The 21,061-nt window shown below is 36.9% G+C and overlaps 2 protein-coding genes across 3 annotated transcripts in view; one reads left to right on the top strand and one right to left on the bottom strand.

Moving 5' to 3' along the window:
- LOC113424465 (cilia- and flagella-associated protein 47) overlaps nt 1–21,061 on the bottom strand; it is an 851,958-nt gene that overhangs the window by 172,674 nt on the left and 658,223 nt on the right. The window lies entirely within an intron of this gene.
- DSCAM (DS cell adhesion molecule) overlaps nt 1–21,061 on the top strand; it is a 205,701-nt gene that overhangs the window by 96,419 nt on the left and 88,221 nt on the right. For both annotated transcript variants that reach the window (XM_026673964.2, XM_087966873.1), the window contains 3 exons: nt 115–243; nt 4,625–4,792; nt 18,888–18,958. In XM_026673964.2, the coding sequence (XP_026529749.2) occupies nt 115–243; nt 4,625–4,792; nt 18,888–18,958 (368 nt within the window). The remainder of the gene's footprint in view (nt 1–114; nt 244–4,624; nt 4,793–18,887; nt 18,959–21,061) is intronic.

The following is a 21,061-nucleotide window of genomic DNA, read 5'->3' as shown; positions in this document are numbered from 1 at the left end:
AAGGGACAAATGAATATAAAATTCACTGACTGAAGAAAATATGTTTTTGTGTAATTGTAAGTGGTGTAGCTGATTCTTTCTCTTAATTAAAGCAGAGTTTGTCTGTTTGTCCAGAACCTCCAGATCCTCCAGAAATAGAAATTCGAGAAGTGAGAGCACGTAGCATTGCCCTAAGATGGACCATGGGATTTGATGGAAATAGTCCAATCACAGGCTATGATATAGAATGCAAAAACAAGTCTGGTAAGATATTTTATGAAATCCATCCTACAGCTTTGCAACATTTCCTGCTTTTCTGTTAGGATGGATGGATGATGATTTGATGATGATCTCTCTTTTGCTCCATGAGCTTGATCAAGGACTTTAATCAAATGTACCAAATATGCATTATTTTTTTATTTATGTAATTTTTTATTTATATGTAGTAGTTTTTTCTCAGCTATGAGGAGTATATTTTTATCTTAGCTGATAGTCTCTGTAATACTAAAAATAAGTAAAAATAAGTGTCTGAGTTTATTTATTTTGCTCTTCCTTCCCATAGATTTAATCTTTTATACAGATTGATTTCAATTACAGCTTGTTAAACAGATACATCAAAGTACATTTTCACAAGAAACTAAAATCTCTGACCATTTAGGTAGCCATTCTTTGGGAAAGGTATTGTTTTCCACTTAGTAGCGTGAAATTCAAAACCCAGTTTTGAAGTCTTATTTTTAATATCTCCAGATAACAACATTCTCATTTCAAACAATTTCAAGCTTAATTTCTTACATTAAATTCTTGTACAGTGAGTTACATGTTTATCAAGTAACACATATTAAAATTTATATAAAATAGTTGGTTTTTTATGGCCCTGGCCGTATAAAATGTTGGTGTAGTATAAATGAAAAAAGATCATCAGTATGATACTTTTTCTTAATAAATTATGGCAAAAGGTGTTTAGAAGAGTTCTGATACAACTGAGCTGACGAAGTTAGTGAGGTAGAGTCCTTAATTATGCTTGGAAAGATGACAGGGCCAAGGGAAAGAGGTGTGCCATTTTGAGCCATAATCATGATGGCCTTCTCCAGTCTGGCATTTTCCTAATGCACTGCAATACCTCTTGCCAGATAAATTTAGAATTCTGAAAGTAACAACTGTAGAGAAGGTGCAGAGGTCAAGAAGACTGTCACATTTGTATTTGAGAAATATAAGACATATTTTTATTCCCAAGAGCACAGAAGCAGCCTACTAGTTTTACAGAGGACAGAATGATTGAAAGGTTGGCAGAAATGGAAAACTATCAACTTACCTTTAAACATATTTTCCTCAATTTTCTCAAACTAATAAAAACAAAAACTTTTGGAGGATTTTTCCTTTCAGATACAGATACAGTTAATCAGAGTTGGAAGGGACCTTGTAGGTCATCTAGTCCAACCCCCCACCCAAGCGGGAGACCCTACACCTTTTCTGACAAATGGCAGTCCAATCTCTTCTTGAAGGTCTCAACTGATGATGCTCCCACAACTTCCGAGGGCAAGCTGTTCCATTGGTTGATTGTTCTCACTGTCAGAAAGTTTCTCCTTGTTTCCAGGTTAAATCTCACCTTGTTCAGTTTCCATCCATTATTCCTTGTCTGGCCTACAAGCGCTTTAGAAAATAGCTTGACCCCTTCCTCCCTGAGGCAGCCCCTCAAATATTGGAAGACCACTATCATGTCTCCCCTGGTCCTTCTCTTTACTAGACTAGCCAAGCCCAGTTCCTGCAACCGTTCATTGTATGTTTTAGCCTCCAGTCCCCTAATCATCCTGGTTGCTCTTCTCTGTACTTTTTCTAGAGTCTCAACATCTTTTTTATAATGTGGTGAACAAAACTGGATGCAGTACTCTAGGTGTGGTCTTACTAAGGCTTTATAGAGTGGTATTAGTACTTCCCTTGATCCTGACTGTATCCCTCTGTTAATACAACTTAGGATTGCATTAGCTTTTTTGGCGGCTGCTGCATACTGCTGGCTCAAATTTAGCTGGTGGTCCACTAAGACTCCAAGATTCCTCTCACAGTTACTGCTATTGAGTCTGGTTTCACCCAGTCTATATGTGTACTTTTAGTTTTTCTTGCCTAAGTGTAGGACTTTACTTTTCTCTATATTGAATTTCATTTTATTATTCATTTTATTCATTCCTCCTTAATTTTAATTTTCTCTAAAGATAGTTAGAATGTTGTTGTTGTTGTGGATGATGATGATGATGATAATGATAATGATTATTCAGTTAATTTAGAATGCAGCAATACAGATAATTATGGACGTATCTCAGTATGCCCATATAACATCAAACTCCATGAGCTGCATTGGTTTCCAGTAGGCTTGCAGGTAAAATTCCAGGTTCTGGTTATCATCTTTATAGTCCTACATGACATAGGACCAGGTTACTTGACTTCTTTTTTCCAAGAATACCTGCCTGTCTCCCACACTTCCACAGATAGAGCCTGCTATAGGTTCGTTCTTTGAAATCTTGTTTTTTTAGGGACTCTAGAAGGTGTGCCTTTTCTATGGATGCCCCTGTTTTCTGGGACAATCTGCCTCCCAATATATGGCATGCTGTTCATCTTTAGGAAAGCCATTAAGACCTAGTTCTCCCCCCACCCTCCAGGCCTTAGGGATCAGTTTTGCTTATTCTACTCTATTGCTAGGTTGCCATGTTATATTTGTATTTTCTTAAAATCCTCCAGTGATATTTTTATAGGTAATTTTTTATTTATATGTAGTTTTTTTTCTCAACTATGAGGAGTCTGTTTTTATCTTATGAATTTATGTTTCCCTGAGAAAAAACTTAACATAACTTTTAATGTAACTAGACAACCCATGATCCCTTGGGCCATCTTTTCAAAAGACATTTCTTTATGATTCCTCAATGTCTTCAACAATGGCAGAACTTACAATGTATTGCCTTCACTGGAAAAGTTGAGATACATTTAGAGGTATATCTGTCGTGAAAATAGCCCATGGTGAACTATATAAATAAAGCACAGTCAAACATCAGCACAGGATATGTTTTATAACATTTTGTATTATGTCATAAACTGTTTTATGGTCATTGTAATCTTATAAAATCAAATTTGTCAAATTTCAATTTTGTGGGAGTCATGGGTCCTGAATTCAGACACATTCTGTAAGTTAGCTGAGGTACCTTGACCCAAAAACTCTTGCAATACATGATTTCACCCACTCAAAAATAAGATATTTCATAATGCATATAAAGGCTTTAGATGCTGAAATGCCTTACCAAGTGTGAAGGATTTTAGCAGGGTTTGTGTGATCTCTAACCATTCATTGTGATCTGCTGTTAATTTTATATAGACAATAACTAGATTCTGCACATACCTATTGAAGAGCTGTCCATTCACTCTGGTCTAGATGCTATAGACTAAATCTATTAATCCTTCTTTATCACTGCACTAGCAGTTAAGGGCAAATGCTATAAACATTCCTATAGCATCTTTTTGTGCAGGGGCTCATGAAAACAAGAGAAGATTTGACAGAAGATACTGATTAGGACAAGCTGCTGAACAAGTTACGTGTGAATATTACTATTCAGATTCTCTTGCTTTCATTTCTGTGCAGCTACTGATTCCTCAAGCAACTGTTCACAACTCTTTGGTGCTCAGTCTTCACATCTGCTAGATTCTATTCATTTAATGCTTACACTGAAGCAGAGAAAGAGATTTGTACAAACTTGAGAAAATAAAGATATAGTCTTGGGGTTTCATTCTAGTGCTGCTATGAAGTTGATCAGTCTCTCTCTCTTCTTAGGCACTTTTTTCCCCCTTTTCCTTCCCAATTATAGTGAGAAACAAGAATTTGAGGCCATAGGTATCCAATTTTCCAGATTTCGTATGCCCTTATCAAACAATAAAGTATTTTGGCACTTTGAATTCTAAGAGATAATGATTGCTCATAGAAAAGTGGTTTCACATTTTTTTTGTATTTATTACTGTTAATCCTCAGTATTGTCTAGATCAGGGGTCTCCAATGTTGGCCACTTTAAGCCTGGAGGACTTCAACTCCCAGAATTCCCTAGCCAGCAAAGCTGGCTGGGGAATTCTGGGAGTTGAAGTCCTCCAGGCTTAAAGTGGCCAACATTGGAGACCCCTGGTCTAGATAGAGGAGCAGCTGAGACTCCATCCTGACTGACAAGATAACTATTGGTCATCAGCAGACACCTGCACTTCATTAACCCATCCCTTTCTGTTATTAGGGACAACTGTTGCAATCATTAGACAACTAACTAAAAAGTTGGAAGTCATCAAGCTGGTGTACTGCATGAACTTTATTCAAAATAATTTACACCAAAGACAACTATAATGCATTAAAAACAGAGTGTTCAACTGATATCTCTTCTAAACATTTCTTTAATATCTTTCCTGTTTATTTTCTCTTAGCACTTTGAAGGAATAGGCATGCTAAAAAGGGTATGTGCATAAATATTGAACTGATCAAAATCTTATCTAACTAAGAGTAAATATAGCAAAATTTTACCAGTGTTATTGGTCCTTGAAATGGTTGACTTATTACATAGTTCAATATTTTAAACAAAGGAAGTCATAAATGGAAGAAAATTTATTATATTTCTCACAATTTTTTTAGACTCCTGGGATTCTGTCCAAAGAACCAAAGATGTTTCTCCACAGCTGAATCAAGCCACAATCATTGACCTACATGCTTCTTCCACCTACAACATCCGCATGTATGCAAAAAATCGGATTGGCAAAAGTGAAGCCAGCAATGAACTTACTATCACCACAGATGAAGCAGGTACTTTCTACATACTGTAGTTATTATTGAACTTAGGGTATTTTTAACATGCCAAATATGTCAAAGAATTCTATACATGATGCATTATGGCAGCAGTTAAACACGAGTTCGTCAACAGCCTGATATTGATACTTTTATATTTAAAATTTTGCCATTAGTCACTTAAACCCATGTGTAAACATGTGTTCATATTTAGTACTAGTTTAAATTTAAGCCATTTTGTAATCTTGGTCTCCAAATTGTGAATCTTTTTTTCAATGAACCATAGATGAAGAGATGACTATTAAATATAAAGTACATATTTGTGGGCATTGATGTTCTCTGTATCCCATGTTATCATAACAACATAAAAATCACATTGTGTCATTTGTGTATTGATGACATGAAAATGAAGTCATTTAGGTAATGCTTTCATTATATAAATAACATAAATCACTACAGATGATGTAAAAAAAATAACATGAAATTAATGTAAATTGAACTCTCTCAGCTGGACTATTTTGGAGACAATATATCTACCACCTCAGGGATATATATACTTAAATGATGGTCTCATTCAATGAGGGGTTCATTGTATTATGTTTTAAAGTTTTTACTGAAGTTTTTACTCATATAATAAAAGCAGGGATGGCACCTTAGAGGCAGAAATATATGGTAAGATTAAATCTGAGATTATTTTTGAGTTATTTCAATTCTTTTGATCCTAAATTACAAATGGGAGATTTGGGGGGAGGGCTCAGTGAGTCAGCCAAAATGTGATTAGAATTTGAGGTTCAAATTCATGATTTGATTCACATTAGTAATTCAAAATTTGAAGACAACTTGATGTATACTGTTTTGAAAGCTAAATTAATAAAACATGTAATTTAAAGGCTAAGCTAAAAGGGTCAAAATGCTTGCACTGCTTCGTTTTTTGGCAGAATGGGACAAGAATAGCTGAAGGATAGATTCTTTAATAGAGATTAACCCTGCAAAACTTCACCTGGATTTCTTCAAAGGATTCAGTCTTCAAAGACAAGTTTTTAAAAAAATATTCCCTTTCACTTATTTAAAGACAAGCATAGCATGAATGAAGAAAGGTCAGCACAGCAACTTCCAAATTGTCCAAAAGAAAGTCAATAAAGTCCATTAAAGGAATGTAAATGAGATACCATTTTAAAAATATAACGTTAACAAGCTGTTTAAAAACAAATTTAAGATTTCAGAGGCCACCACCATCTGACTGCTTGTTTTACTGAAATATAAGTTTGTTGACACGGTTTATTCAGAGTGATATTTTGGAGGGGAATATCCCAACAAACATTTTTAAAAAGTCTGAGAACTATGTATATCACCACTATTGTAATATAATACTTAGCAATTTAAAGAAAGTTTTGGATTACAGCCATCTAACAGCAAATATACTCTCTCAGATAAATTTACACAACAAAGATGGAGTACTTATTGCAAACAAACAGATACATAAATAATAGAAAGAAAATATTGGTGGTAGTGAGAAAAAGGGGAAATGGGAGAGGTTAAAAGAGCTAAAGATTGCTGCACAGCAGAACATAGCAATTAACAGATAATAACTACATGTCAGCCCAACAAGCTGAGATTTAGGGAACAATATGCATAAAGAGAAATAGATAAGAAAACAAGGCAAGAGGTATAACAAAGAGCAAATAATGTTTTAAAAAGTCTATCAAGATGGTTAGTCATATAAATTTGATTAATAATTAAATAAATAAATAAATAAATAAATAAATAAAAAAGCAGCAGAAAGACTCTTAATTTCTCTTTTCTCTCTTCTTCCAAATGAACCTGCCCAAACAAATTCACAAAAACAATAGAGCAGTGTTTCCACAAGCTTCCTATCAGGAGGATTTGGAGAAAATATAGTGGCTGGGTATCATGTTAATATCAGAAAGCTTATACCATTCCAAGCTTCTCCCATCCTACTGACCCCAGTTTGGTTTATGTCTGATGAAAACAAACCAAATATTGGAGACTTAGAAAAATCCATCACATCTCCAAATTGCCATTGAATTACTCTGAATTAGATTAAATACTTAATTTCATTTGCTACCTTGGAATGATTCCGTTTGACATTGTGATTCTAAGATAAGATTTTGTAGAATCCATTTCAAACTGCACTTTGAACTTTCCCATGATCCCAACAGATGTTGCACTTTTTAAAAAAACGTGTATGCTCAGCCGTAAAGTTTAATACTGACATTTGTTTTTAAAATGTATGTCATTTCCCATTGTTTTAAGAAACAATGATCGTAGTATGAAAACGGATTATGCAGCATTATTGTTTTACTGTATTTTAATAGAGTAAGATTCAAGCCAACCTTTATTGCATGTAAAAAAAGTCAAGCAGATGAGAAATGGAATTTTGTTCAATAACACTGCAAACAGCCTTGGACTGAGCTATTGTAGATCATTGATCTCTCTAGTGTTGAGATCAACTTTAATATCAGGAATTTGGACCAGTAAATGAATTACTGTCATTTTTATTAGTTTGTCTCTCTCTACGCTCTGAGTGTGCATTGATTCCAGCTTACTGTTTCTTACCCAGTACTTCTAGTTTCTAAGAGTTCACGTTCCCCCAATTGTGGCACAGATATGCCCCATTTTTATGTCATGTCCTTATGACATTGCTTTCATATCATTGTTAACCTGCCACGGAGATAGCATAAAGATGCTTTTTGCTGTTTGAAATGAATGTTAATGAAACTAATGAAACCTTTGCTGTGGGTGCAATCTAACATTCTTCGTCAATGATGTGGTGATGACATACAGGTGAAACTCGAAAAATTAGAATATCGTGCAAAATTTCATTTATTTCAGTAATGCATCTTAAAAGGTGAACCTAATATATGAGATAGACTCATTACATGCAAAGCACCAAAACCTGGTTCAATGACCATGGGATTACTGTGCTTGATTGGCCAGCAAACTTGCCTGACCTGAACCCCATAGAGAATCTATGGGGTATTGCCAAGAGAAAGATGAGAGACATGAGACCAAACAATGCAGAAGAGCTTAAGGCTGCTATTGAAGCATCCTGGTCTTCCATAACACCTCAGCAGTGCCACAGGCTGATAGCTTTCATGCCACGCTACATTGAGGCAGTAATTGCTGCAAAAGGGGCCCAAACCAAGTACTGAGTGCATATGCATGCTTATACTTTTCAGAGGTCCGATATTGTTCTATGTACAATCCTTGTTTTATTGATTGCATGTAATACTCTAATTTTCTGAGATTGTGGATTTGGGGTTTTCATGAGCTGTAAGCCATAATCATCACAATTATGACAAATCATGGCTTGAAATATCTTGCTTTGCATGTAATGAGTCTATCTCATATATTAGTTTCACCTTTTAAGTTGCATTACTGAAATAAATGAACTTTTGCACCATATTCTAATTTTTCAAGTTTCACCTGTAGTCAAAGATTTGGCTTTGCCTAGTTCCTCCTGGACAACGTAGACTGCTGTGCTATGTCCTTTAATGGCTGGGCTGCTGCCCATGGCCATCTTAATTTGAGATGCAGGAGAAGCTATACATCTGGCTTTTGCAGAAGCAGCCGCCTGCATGGCGCTGATTGGCATTTTGAAAATCACCAATCAAGCATTGCCCAGCATCCTTATCTAAATGTACTTAGCACTCTTTTGAAAAAGAACTAGATGTATGTTTACAAACAGGGTTGTCTCTCTCTCTCTCTCTTGAGAGGGATAATATAAACTGAGAAAGTGAGCTGAGATATGCCAAATTTGTTTTCTTGGCTCTGTCATCAATTAGGGCATTATAGGTTTTCTAGTTCTGCTGATATAGGGGATTGTCTGTCTGCGCTTTTTACTGAGTTTGTTACTTGGGGCCTGGCACCATTATACCTACTTCTGTGCCATTTCATCTACTGCAGCTGCCAGCCATGGCCACACACTGTCATTTCTTTGCAACACTAATTGAGGACAGATCTCACTCATTACCAGTCTCTCTTTTGTACTTCATCACATCCCTATATTCCGTAGTCTGTGATTTATCAGCTGTGCTATTTTAAGATGTATTTTTACCAGCAACGTTTTGTGTTAATTCATCACAGTAGCCAGATGGAAACTTGAGGGGCTGGCTCTTACCCAAGAGGGAATTAGCCATCTGAAACAAGGCTTCTGGACAGCAATCTGTCAGGGCAATAAGGGAGGAGAAATAAGGATGTTTCGCCTCAATGATTGTCATGGAGTTGGCCCAAGGATGGGCATCTATTAAGCAGATTCACTCTTAGTTGTTCTCCACCTGCACTCTTGGCATCACTTCTATCGCTTGATTTCTGGAGTCCTCCAAAATCAAGGGGCTCTCTGAATATGAACCCAGAGAGAAAGAGGCTGCTCAGAGCTCATTTCACCAAGACTTTGACCACCATCCAGTGTTATATATATTCAGTGAAATTCCTATGTCTGCCATATACCAACTAGATCAGTAAGGTATTTGGGGCAGGCCAGAGGTTGTTAAAATTCTGCCCAGTTTGGCGAATTGGCTAATCCCACCACTGGCTCACCCACTCCTGCCCATTTTTGGGCCATTTATGGGCCATTTTCCAGGCTGTTTTCTGGGCCATTTCTGGGCCATTTTCAGCTGTTTTTCAGGTGAAAAATGGCCTGGAAAATGGCCTGGAAAACAAGCCAAAAAACAGCCCAAAAAGCAGCCCAAAAACGGTCCAAAATGGCTGGAAATGGGCTGGAAAATGGCCCAAGAACCAGCCATTTTGGGGGTGTTTTCGGGGCTGTTTTTGGACCATTTTCGGCCATTTTTCAGGTGAAAAGTGGTGTGGAAAAATGGGCTGAACATGGCTCAAAAATGGGCCCAAAAACAGGCCAAGAAATGTCCCCAAAATGCCCCTAAAACAGCCAAAAATGGACCAAAAATGGGCCCGAAAATGGGGCCCAAAAATGGGCCCAAGCACAGCTGAAAAACAGGCTGAAAAAGGAAGGAGGGAAGGAAGGAAGGAAGGAAGGAAGGAAGGAAGGAAGGAAGGAAGGAAGGAAGGAAGGAAGGAAGGAAGGAAGGAAGGAAGGAAGGAAGGAAGGAAAAATCACTACTTACAATTACATATATAACACAGAATGTTGAAATAAAATTGTCTGCATCATATCCTACTCATGTGCAAAGCAAACCTGCTGTGGCTCAGTATTTGGATTTATACATGACGGGACACTTTACAGAGCAAAAATTCAAAGTGTAGCTTATTCATCTTGGCCAGCAGCCTTGCCCCAAAACCTACTTGTGTAGAATCACAAGGTGATTGCCCTGTTCCACTGCTTAGAAATAATTCATAATAATTCATAATTTTGCTTCCAAGGGATTACTCACTCAAAGCTTCATCAGCAGTTATCTAATAGTAAAAACCTTATCTTACAACTACTTGCACAATGAAGACACATTCACTCCTAAGAGTAGGCAGATGCTCTTTCATTACTAATGAACTTCATAATGTTACCTTGCCATCCCTGAAATGATATAAAGTCTATTTTCATTATTGAGATTTTTTTGATAGTTGAACACTTTAAAAGATGTTATGGACTTACTACCATGAAAGATGCCTTGAGGAACATTCCATTGTGATATTATCTGCACTGTATCTCCAGCCATCTAAAGTGGTATCTTGAAGTAGTCATTAGCTGTTCCATGGTTTTCCCTCTTCTCTCAACACAAATCTCATGATGCTGCTGACAATGACAGAATCAGGGCATGGCGTTTGCCCAGCTCCAGTGGGCTGTTGATTCTGTTGCAGGCATGGCTCTCTATATTTGGTCATTGGTCCTAGCCATCCACAGGGATTAATCCAGCTTTAGCTTAGTCTCTTTCAGTATTGCCTGCACAGAAGTATTGTCAATCCTTCTCCTTCTGCTATTTATGTATTACTTTTGGGATGCATATTTATTTATTTATTTGATTTGATTTGTCAATCGCTTACAAGATAGTAGGTATAAGTATATACATAGTTATGAATACATGAAATGGGTACATATAAGAAAAATAAAAAAAACAATAGGACAGGGACGGTAGGCACATTGGTGCACTTATGCACGCCCCCTACAGACCTCTTAGGAAAGGGGTCAATAGTAGACAGTCTAAGGTTAAAGTTTTGGGGGTTTGGGGAAGAAACCACAGAGTCAGGTAGAGTATTCCAGACATTGACCACTCTGTTGCTGAAGTCGTATTTCCTACAGTCAAGTTTGGTGCAGTTAACCTTGAGTTTGTATCTATTGTTTACTCTTGTGTTGTTATAGTTAAAGCTGAAGTATTCATTGACAGGTGAGTCATTGCAATGTATGATTTTATATACCATACTTAGATCAGACCGAAGACGGCGTAATTCAAGGTTTTCTAGGTCTAGAATTTCAAGTCTGGTGGCATAAGGTATTCTACAACAAGTAGAGGAGTGGAGAACTCTTCTTGTGAAATATTTCTGGACTTTCTCAACTGTGCTAATATCAGATACATAATGTGGGTTCCAGACTGATGAGCTGTCTTCAAGTATTGGTCTAGCAAATGTTTTGTATGCTCTAGTTAGTAGTGTGATATTACCAGAGAAAAAGCTACGTAGGATTAGGTTAACAACTCTTAATGCCTTTTTGGCTATGTAGTTACAGTGGGCTCTAGCACTTAGATCATTAGAGATGAGTATTCCAAGGTCCTTTACAGAGCTTGGATCATCAACAAGGTCTTGACTATTCCGCTTGTATTTTATTTTCTGATTTTTTTTTATCAATTCGTATGACAGAGCATTTATTTGTTGAGATTTGAAGTTGCCATTTGTTTGACCATTCTGATACATAGTCAAGATCTTTTTGTAGGGTAGCAGTATTGTCTGTGGTATTGAACAGCTTTACATCATCAGCGAAGAGAACGCAGTTGCTCTTAATATGATCACAGAGGTCATTTATATACAATTATGCTTTAATTGTAAATTGCCTCTGAGGAGTCAATGGGATTTATTGCTTCTGCCACCTCAGGTGTGAAATGTTGGCTGTTATGACACACTGTATGTTATGACACACTTTTTAATAAGCTCAGCCTCCAATGTCTTACTTTCCTTGGTGATGGGAGTAGAATGCTTTGCTGGTCTCTCCCCATCCTTTTACTGGGGCGGGGTTGGTTAACCCTTTCATTTCTGGAGGTGTTGTGTATAGGCCCAAGGCCTGGGGAAAAGGAGAGTGGCTGGGAGGTGGGGCTGGATATGATGAGTGATGATGAGTGGGCTACACCATCCAGTCACATGACCACCTGGCCACACCTACCCAGCCAGTCATTAGGGCAGAGAACCAGTTGTTACATTATTTGAATCCCACCACTGGGGCAGACCATTTGAAACTCTGGCTCTACTGAGTCAGTGCATGACTGTTAATCGCAACCAGACCAGAAGTGATCTAACCATGTCAACAGAAGAATGTAATATTCTCTATGGACAAATCATTTAGCAAACTGCTCCAGGGGAAAGACTAGATCTCATGACCACTTAAATGTGTCAGAGTTGAGATCACCTGGAACGAGCCAATGATTGCAGTGGAGACAGAATGTGCTGAAGAAGACAACCACAACTATCACTCCAGGAAAAAAAAAATGTGCCAGAAGCAATAAAGGCTTCTGTAGAAACAAAATATCTTTGAGAAAAACTCAATGAAAAAGTTGACAAAAAGTTGACTACTGCTTTAATTTCCTGCTAGCTCATCAAGGAATACATTTCATACTCTTTATGACTTGTATATATTTAAAAATAAGATATAAGATACCTTTCAAGGAAGGTATAACGTTCTGATAATACAGAACTGAATATGTATTGTTACTTTTGGTATCGCTTCATAATACAAGAATTACCTCAGTTTTAAAAAATTGTCATGCTATGATACGTAATCTAAGGAATACAATATATTGTACCAATGATTTGTAGTGGAGAAAAAAGAAATCCATACAATGGGGTTCAGCCATTGAAAAAAAACTGAGATTAAACAAAGAATTTAAAATATCAGAAGGCAGTGTGACAGAATAGAAAGGTAAACATCACCTTCCATCCTGTCATGTGGGTTCCAGATTGTATTTATGGATGATAACCTGAGCGTGAGACATAAGTGCTTCCCATTATGGAAAGTTTTTACCTTGTCTCTCCTTAATATGCATATGCTTATCACATTCTGTATACTTTTTATTTGCTTAATTAACTAATCATACTTCCTATTTTTCATTTAACTGAAAATTAATATTCCAGAAGAATCCAATTATCTTAATTCAAAGATTAAGTTTCCCACTAATAAAGTACAACCTGAAGTTGAAGCTTTCCATGATGAATTAAAGGTCAGTTATATGGAATCACAATCAAACATATCAATTTATTCAGAGTAAGGCCACGAAAGGGGATGAGGATCTAAGCATTTAGCTGAGTCACAATATTTGTTGCCTTGGTATCAGCTGGGTATATATGCAGAACACATGGAAGTATCACCATTTATCCTTGTTTATTCTAGTTCAGCACACTTACTGCAAGCATGTTAAATGGGTATAAATTCCCAAGCATCTAAAGAAGCCTGAGGCATAAAACATAATGAAGATTTTGCAAAACCAACATCATGAAATATGAAACAAAAAATAAAAAGGGGAGGGCAGTGGAGGGGCACTGCTGGCAGAGATATACTTCCATATCATATACCGTTGTGACTTCAAGCAACTGGCATATTTTATTTAAAGGTAGCACATAAAAGGAATTCTTGCAGCAAGAAGAGAATTATGTAATCTACACTATCCTTCCATTAATTTTTAGCCAAACGTGTTTTAGCTTCTGTATACTTTTCTAATAAATTGCGACAGCAGCAACTCCTGGAAGTTTTGGCATCTAACACAATAAAATAAATTTTTTGTTTTAATGTAAGAGACTTGCAGTAGAGTTACATTCTGCATACATGGATATACATAAACATTTTTTTAAAATTATTAGCTTGGAATATTCCTGTCAGAGTATATTCATTAACTGGCAGAGACATGGTTAACAAAGTCAGCAAGTGAGTAAGCATGGCAACAGACCAGCGAATGGGTGTAGTTTGGCTCTGTGTGCTTTGCTAAGAATTGAAAGAAAAACTAACTTGCTTGCTTGCTGAAACTGACTTCTGCTCTGAGCTGCTGCTGCTTGTGTTTTTGCTTTTGTTACATTGAAAGAATCTATAAATGGTATTGTAAACGTCACTCATCTTATTATGTTTATAAAGAAGTTAATGATCCTGCTGAATCAGTTATCTGTGTGTTTTCTGGATGTGAATTTATGCTGTAAACTCTAACAATTCTTACTTTTATACCTGGAATGTTTGTATATGTTCTAAGAAATTTGATTATTTTTTTTTACTTTCTATTACTGGATGATTATTTTTAAATACAAGTGGAAATTCTTGCTGGAGTTTTGAGAGCTGTATGTTTAAGCAAGTTTGAGGAAAAATATAGCCTTGTTTCACTATAATCAAAAAGATTTAAAAAGCTTCTGCAAAGATTATTCCTGAGTAATGAGACAAAATTTCCTTCATGAATTATGTTAACCAAACCTGAGTGACTTTTTATTTTGAACAATTCTTCTGCAAGAATTTGCAAGAGTCCCTTTTTTCCAGAGTGGTTTTATTTTTTTGGGGGGGGGGAGGGATTTTTGGAGAGAAGAACATTAGAAACTTTCTATGAGAACCTGTTCTTGGAAGGTCACAAGAAACAGCCTGAAAGTAGACTGGATCTTGTCTACCCCTTCTACCCCTCTCTCCCTAAAATGGTTTTTCTTGCCACATGTGAGCAACAAAAAAACACACAAATGTTTTTGAACTTTGATTTCACTATAAATACATAGCAGTCACTGGAATGCTTTCATGATGATGATTTCATAGGTTTTCTATAATAAATCTCCCAGTGGTCAGATTCAAATAATTTAACAACTGGTTCTCTGCCCTAATGACCATTTTAAGTATAAAAAAAATGATATTAAATCTTATTTTCGGGGAATGTCTTACTTTACAGCAGGCAGCATGGGGGCAGGGGCTGCACATAATTCAGCGATTCTTTCGCTTAAGTTTCTGTATATTTGACTCATACCATGTCCAGTACACTTATTGTCTGTGTTAAGGTTATAGAGAATAGCAGACTTAACAGTATCAGAATGCGGATGGTATATATTTTATATAGTTTGTCCCAAATTCAATCTTTATCATTTAACTCTTTGGTGCAGAGACATTGGGTTCTTCCTTATGGCTGAATTAAACTCCTATTCACTACTGCCTGAACTAGCAGGAAAGTATCCCAACTTAAAATTTATTAGTCCAGGGACAATTTATTCCACTATAGTAATGAAGGTGATGACCAACACTATTTTTACTAACTATTTTAGTATCAAATTAAGGAAACATTGGAGCAGAGGAAGCCATGTTAGCTCTAGTGTCCAAAAATGAGGAGTTTGGTAGCACCTTTTCCAATTAACAATTTTTATCAAAAGGCAGAAGCTTTTTGTGAGCTGTATTTCACTTCATCAGGAAAGCTTCTGCCTGTTTTTTTAGAACATTAGTCAGAAAAGGCACCGTGCAGCCAGATTCTTTCTGAAGTTAAGGAGAGCCGTTAATGTCTTTCCCCTGCCACCAAACAATCACCAATCTCTCTCTCTAAAGTGGGGGTGAAAAAGGATGGGACAGATTGAATGGAAGGTTTAGGGAACTGTCAAGTTGCTTAACAAATGGCAAACACTAAGGGAAAAGGGGGAGAACAGGACAAAGCAGGAGGGGCTCCTCCCAATGCTCTTGCTAGGGCAACTCCTCCCTTGTGCCTTTTCTGGAAAAATAAATAGCCCAAGGAAACATGGGTGAAGAAAGTCATAAGATGAAGCTGGAGGAGCAATGCTATGCTGCAAGGGCATGGCTGGGAAAGCGACCAATAAACTTTCAGTTCTCTTGTCCAGGGGTACCCTGAAGAAGTAGCTGGGGCTATCAAAACAGGAATGAAATAACCAAACTTATGCTGATCCTCCCATGGTGCATTGCACAAAAGCCCCAAGGGAACTGGACCTGAGAGCATCAACCAGTCAGGGCAACAGTGCAGTGTTGAAAAATTAATAAAAGTAGTAATAAAATCAGTAAAAGCCTGACTCTGAGAAACTCATTATCATCTGAAGCATAAAAAAAATCCCTATAATTCACTTAGTAATGGCCACATCAGAAACATATAGCTGGCAGACCCCGACTTTCCTTCCCAATATAAATTGACCTTTTGTGTAGCACAAGATTCAAACAGTCTTTCAAACAAATATCAAACTGGTGTTGAACTAACACATTCAATGCTCTTTTTCATGACCAGAAAACCTACATTTAAAAGAAGCCTGTCAAGGGGTACAGAAAGTACCAGGGAGGTTTCCATCCAGAGACACCTCTGGAAAAGCCAAGTGTTGTCTCCTGTCTGCGCCTCCAGCCAAAAGGACCTTGGAAGGAATGCATCTAAGGGGTGGGGGAGAAATCAGTTTGAGAAACTAATAGGGGCTGCCAGATTCCCCCCGCCCCCCATTGACTATGTCACAAACACAGTGTCAATTCATAAAACATTTTGTATACACATTTTATGGTTGACAACAGAAAGAAGGGAATCCTGATACACTTACGATGAAGAAAGTAATGAGACAGTGGGAAATAATGGATATCAGAGGATACCTTTATCACAAAGCTATCAAAATTCTCCAAAGGAAGGAGGAGAAAGCAGAGGAGAAATGGCCAAATTTTATTCCGGGATCTACATTCAGGGCTGCTTTGCAAGGAAAAAAGGGATCCTGGCCCACAGAAGGAAGGAGGGATATTCCTACACAATCAATGTAGGGGGTGTGCATAAGCGCACCAATGTGCCTACCGTCCCTGTCCTATTGTTTCTTTTATTTTTCTTATATGTAACCATTTCATGCATTCATAACTATGTATATACTTATACCTGTTATCTTGTAAGCGATTGATAAATCAAAATAAATAAAAAATAAAAATAAAAATCAGGGTTGAGGGGCGGGAAATCTGAAGGGGCTGATTTGTCCAGACGTTCTGAGCAAGAGAGACGCATGTTTGAAGGAAGGAAATCCTGTTTTTCTTTGGTGAAAGAGCCGAGCAGAGGATTCCCCAGTGAAGGGAGGGGAGCTTGGGAGAGGATCTGGCAGGATTAGACCCCTGTACATTCTCTTTGCCTCTTCCTAGTTTAACTGTGGTGTTTAATGTGGTGACCAAAACTGGATGGAGTACTCTAGGTGTGGTCTTACTAAGGCTTTATAGAGTAGTATTAGTACCTCACTTGATCTCGATTGTATCTCTCTGTTAATGCAACTTTGGATTGCATTAGCTTTTTGGGCTGCTGCTGCACACTGCTGGCTCATATTTAGCTGGTTATCCACTAAGTATTACTAAATCTTACCTCCCTTACTGTAGATTCTGTAGGGGTTACATATTGTTAATAATTCTGGTATAACCAGAATAATTGATTTTCATGAAATAGTTTTTCCGTGCCTTCACAGGGCCGTGCATGTAGATCATTGATCTCTCTCTAATGTTGAGATCAAAATTAACATCCGGAATTTGGACCAGGAAATGAACTGCAGCCATTTTTATTAGTTTGTCTCTCTGTGCCCTCTGAGTGTGCATGTGATGACCCAGGGTGGGATACAAAAGGAACAAAGTCACAAAAACAAGTGAAGTCCCTTTAATTCCTTCAACTTGGCTTCAAAGGTCCAAATATCATTGACTGGAGAAAAAACTTCCCCACAAACAGTTGCAAAAAGGAAGAACTTCCATTCAAACTCAAAATATATATAAATTATAAATAGAAAAAAACAACACAAACCACACTAAAGCAATTAAGGAGACCAGGCAGGATAAGGGCTTGAAGACATCCACAGATATCGAAATACACACGCTGGGAAGGACGCCAGAACTCAGATGAGAATGGACAGACTAAAAATATTTTCACGCTTTGCTTCCAGCACTGGCCCATGCGTAGTTTGTCCTTTTAAACAGTCCTCACAGCTGCAGCCCATGAAGGGGATCAAAGCCCTTTCCTCACCCGTAGACCACACCATTCATGTTTCTCTCTTATTCACTCCTCCCTGCATGCTCTAGGATGAAGAGGGGATGAGACTGCGTCTTCCTCTGAATGCCCAGCTGGCCTGTGCCCTTCCCCAGTTTCCTCTACGACCTCCGGAGCCACACTCCCACTCCCTGTCGGCTGTTCCGCCTCTCCCTCAGAGTCAGATTCTAACAGGGGCATGACAGTGCATTAATTCCAGTTTACTATTTCTTACCCGTTATGTCTGGTTTCTAAGAGTTCGTGTTCACCAAACATGATGTGCTCCACTTTTTATGACATGTCCTCATGACATTTCTTTCCTATCACCCTCAACCTGCCATGGAGACAACATAAAGATGCTTTTTGCTGTTTGAAACTGATGTTATTCCTCTTTCCCCAATGAAACTGTGGTTGCAATCTAACATTCTTCGTCAATGATGTGGTTGATGACATAGGCAGAGATTTGGCTTTGCTTAGTTCCTCCTCAGCACTGTAGGATGCTGTGACATGTCATTTAATGGCTAAAGGTAAATATAGTGATAACATCCTTAAATGGAAAATCTCCAACATTCCACATTTCAGACAGGAGGAGGCTGCAGAAATGACAACGTGGATGGTTGGATCAGGATGGAATTTATTTATTTATTTATTTTTATTTGTCAATCGCTTACAAGATAATAGGTATAAGTATATACATAGTTATGAATACATGAAATGGGTACATATAAGAAAAATAAAAAGAAACAATAGGACAGGGACGGTGCGCTTATACAAGCCTCTTAGGAAAGGGGTGAGGTCAATAGTAGACAGTCTAAGGTTAAAGTTTTTGGGGTTTTAATTGAGTCATGTGTTTTGCTACCATTTTGTTGTTCTGCACAGCAACAGATGTGCAACTGCTCTTTGCTATATATCAGTATTATAGAAATGGAGAATGTTTAGTAATACAGCATGCTGTTTTATGGGGCACCAGAAAATACTAAGTGTTTTAATTCTTATATCTGTTTTTTTACCAGCTCCAGATGGACCACCTCAAGATGTTCAGCTTGAGCCCATATCTTCACAAAGCATTAGGGTAACCTGGAAGGTAAATATACACATGTATTTAATTAAAAAAAAATATGTCTTCAAGCTTTACTGAGGGCCCATAACGCTCTAAGTTAAAAGTTGCACAGTTTGATGAATTTATACACACAATATTTATGGCTAAATTTTCAAAAAATACCTGCAACTTAATGTAATGCATGCTAAAGTAAATTTACATGCAATTATATATACCTTTGCTTGTGCTGTTTTGAATATCTTATAATCAGAAATACAATATATATAATAAATGGAAGTTTAGATTAATTCTCAATTACTTCCATAACATGATAGTGTTTTTAGAGAAACGTTGCTGGAACTTTTTCATTATAATGCCAGTATACTGTACATGAACCAAAATGTAAATGTTTAGAAATTTGTTTATATTGAATGCATTTAATAGATTTGTGAGGAAGTTTTAAATAAATAATTGAAAAGCACTAACATTCTTTTAGATATTTTTTTAGTGCATCATAGTTTCTATATTTTGAACATACATAAAATGGTTTTTGTCTTTCCATTCTTTGCTCTTTTGTAGAAATAGATAAACTTGGATAATGGAAAAACACAGCTATTGGAAATTAGTAGAGAGGTTAATTTTTCTTATTAGTCTGAACAGTTGAAAATCCCACCATTTGGATAAAAATGAATATATTAGGAAGAAAGAGGAATTAGTAGAATTATACAAAACATTTCAGATTTGAAACAGGTTGTCCTCTTTTTATCAAAAGAGTTTGATTACTACCCAGCTATTCCACTGATTTTCACACTTATCCATGTTAACACTTTATGTTAAACAGTTCTTTCAAACTAAAGCAGAATGTTTGGAATTTGAAATGTTTCACATTCATAATATTTTATATAATGCTAAAGAATAGCAACTGACCCAGAGTAGTAATATATATGTATTGAGGGTTTTTTTGTAGGCAGCTGATATGCCATATGCCTTTTTCTGCCAATATTCATGAAGACAAGGTTATGATAAGGTATCCTCAAAGATGAACTTTATTCCTGATGAATTCATGGATGCATCCATGTAGTTTTCCTGGCATTAATATTGAAAGGATTACAATTACCACCTTCTGGGATTTATTTTTTTCAAATTTAACAGCACTCCTGGGCTTCCCTTATTATCTCACATCCAAACGCTAATCAGATCCAACCCTCCATAGCTTTTTAAAATCAGCTATTGTCAGCTGGGCTTTGTCAACTAATCTAGAAAAAAGCCTTTAAGGTGTACAGTATACTTATTCTTGAACAAACTGCAACAATGCAAGACAGTGACGATAATCAGTGGACAAGAAATGAAAAAGAGGAATCTGGTATGTTTAGTTCATAGAGAAGATGCTTATAGAGAGAATATTACAGCAGTCTTCAACAATCTAAAGGGATGGTACAGAAAAGGTGCCCATGATCTGTTCTCTACCATCACACATACTAAGTACAGAATTATTTATTGGAAACAAAATTTTGGATGAATAGCAGGGATATTTTGCTAATGGTAGCAATAATATGACAGTGGAATCAATTATCAAAGGGAAATAAGAGAATTCCCAGTAGCTGGATGTGTTGAAAGGGAGTCTGGGCAGTCATTAGTTAGGAATACTTTAAACTGGATTCATACAGTGAGCAAGAGGATTGTGTGTCTCAGTGCTATAACTGCTTCCTTCCTATTCTATTATTTTGCAGATTACCATGATCTTTTTTCCCACCAAATAAGAATCCAATATTTTTTTTTAATCAGTGTATATGGGTAGAAATGAGCAGCTCAGTAGATAGGAAGATGTGCAGTATTTAAAATGTGATGCCCTACTTAAATGATACAATCTATCTATTCAAGTATATTGGATTCAAGAGTACCATAGCCCATAGTATAGTCTTTAACCAAGCTTATTTACTAACAGAAAGGGTATTGGATTAAATTAAAAGCTGCATGTAAAAACACCTGAACAGCTCTGGTTAAGATTTTAAAACATGATCCTGTCAGTATTTGTAATATGTTGTAGAATTGGGCAGTTACTTAAGACTCTTAACATTGTCCTCCTGTCATGATACACCAATAAAAATGGGAAAACTGGTATAATTGCAATGTTCTTTTTTTAAAAAA

The sequence above is a fragment of the Notechis scutatus genome, chromosome 5 (genome assembly GCF_049901735.1).
Source record: "Notechis scutatus isolate UNSWTSFEM ecotype Mainland chromosome 5, rNotScu1.2, whole genome shotgun sequence".
In the NCBI taxonomy this organism is placed as follows: domain Eukaryota; kingdom Metazoa; phylum Chordata; class Lepidosauria; order Squamata; family Elapidae; genus Notechis; species Notechis scutatus.
This window is presented reverse-complemented; position numbering and strand designations above follow the sequence as displayed.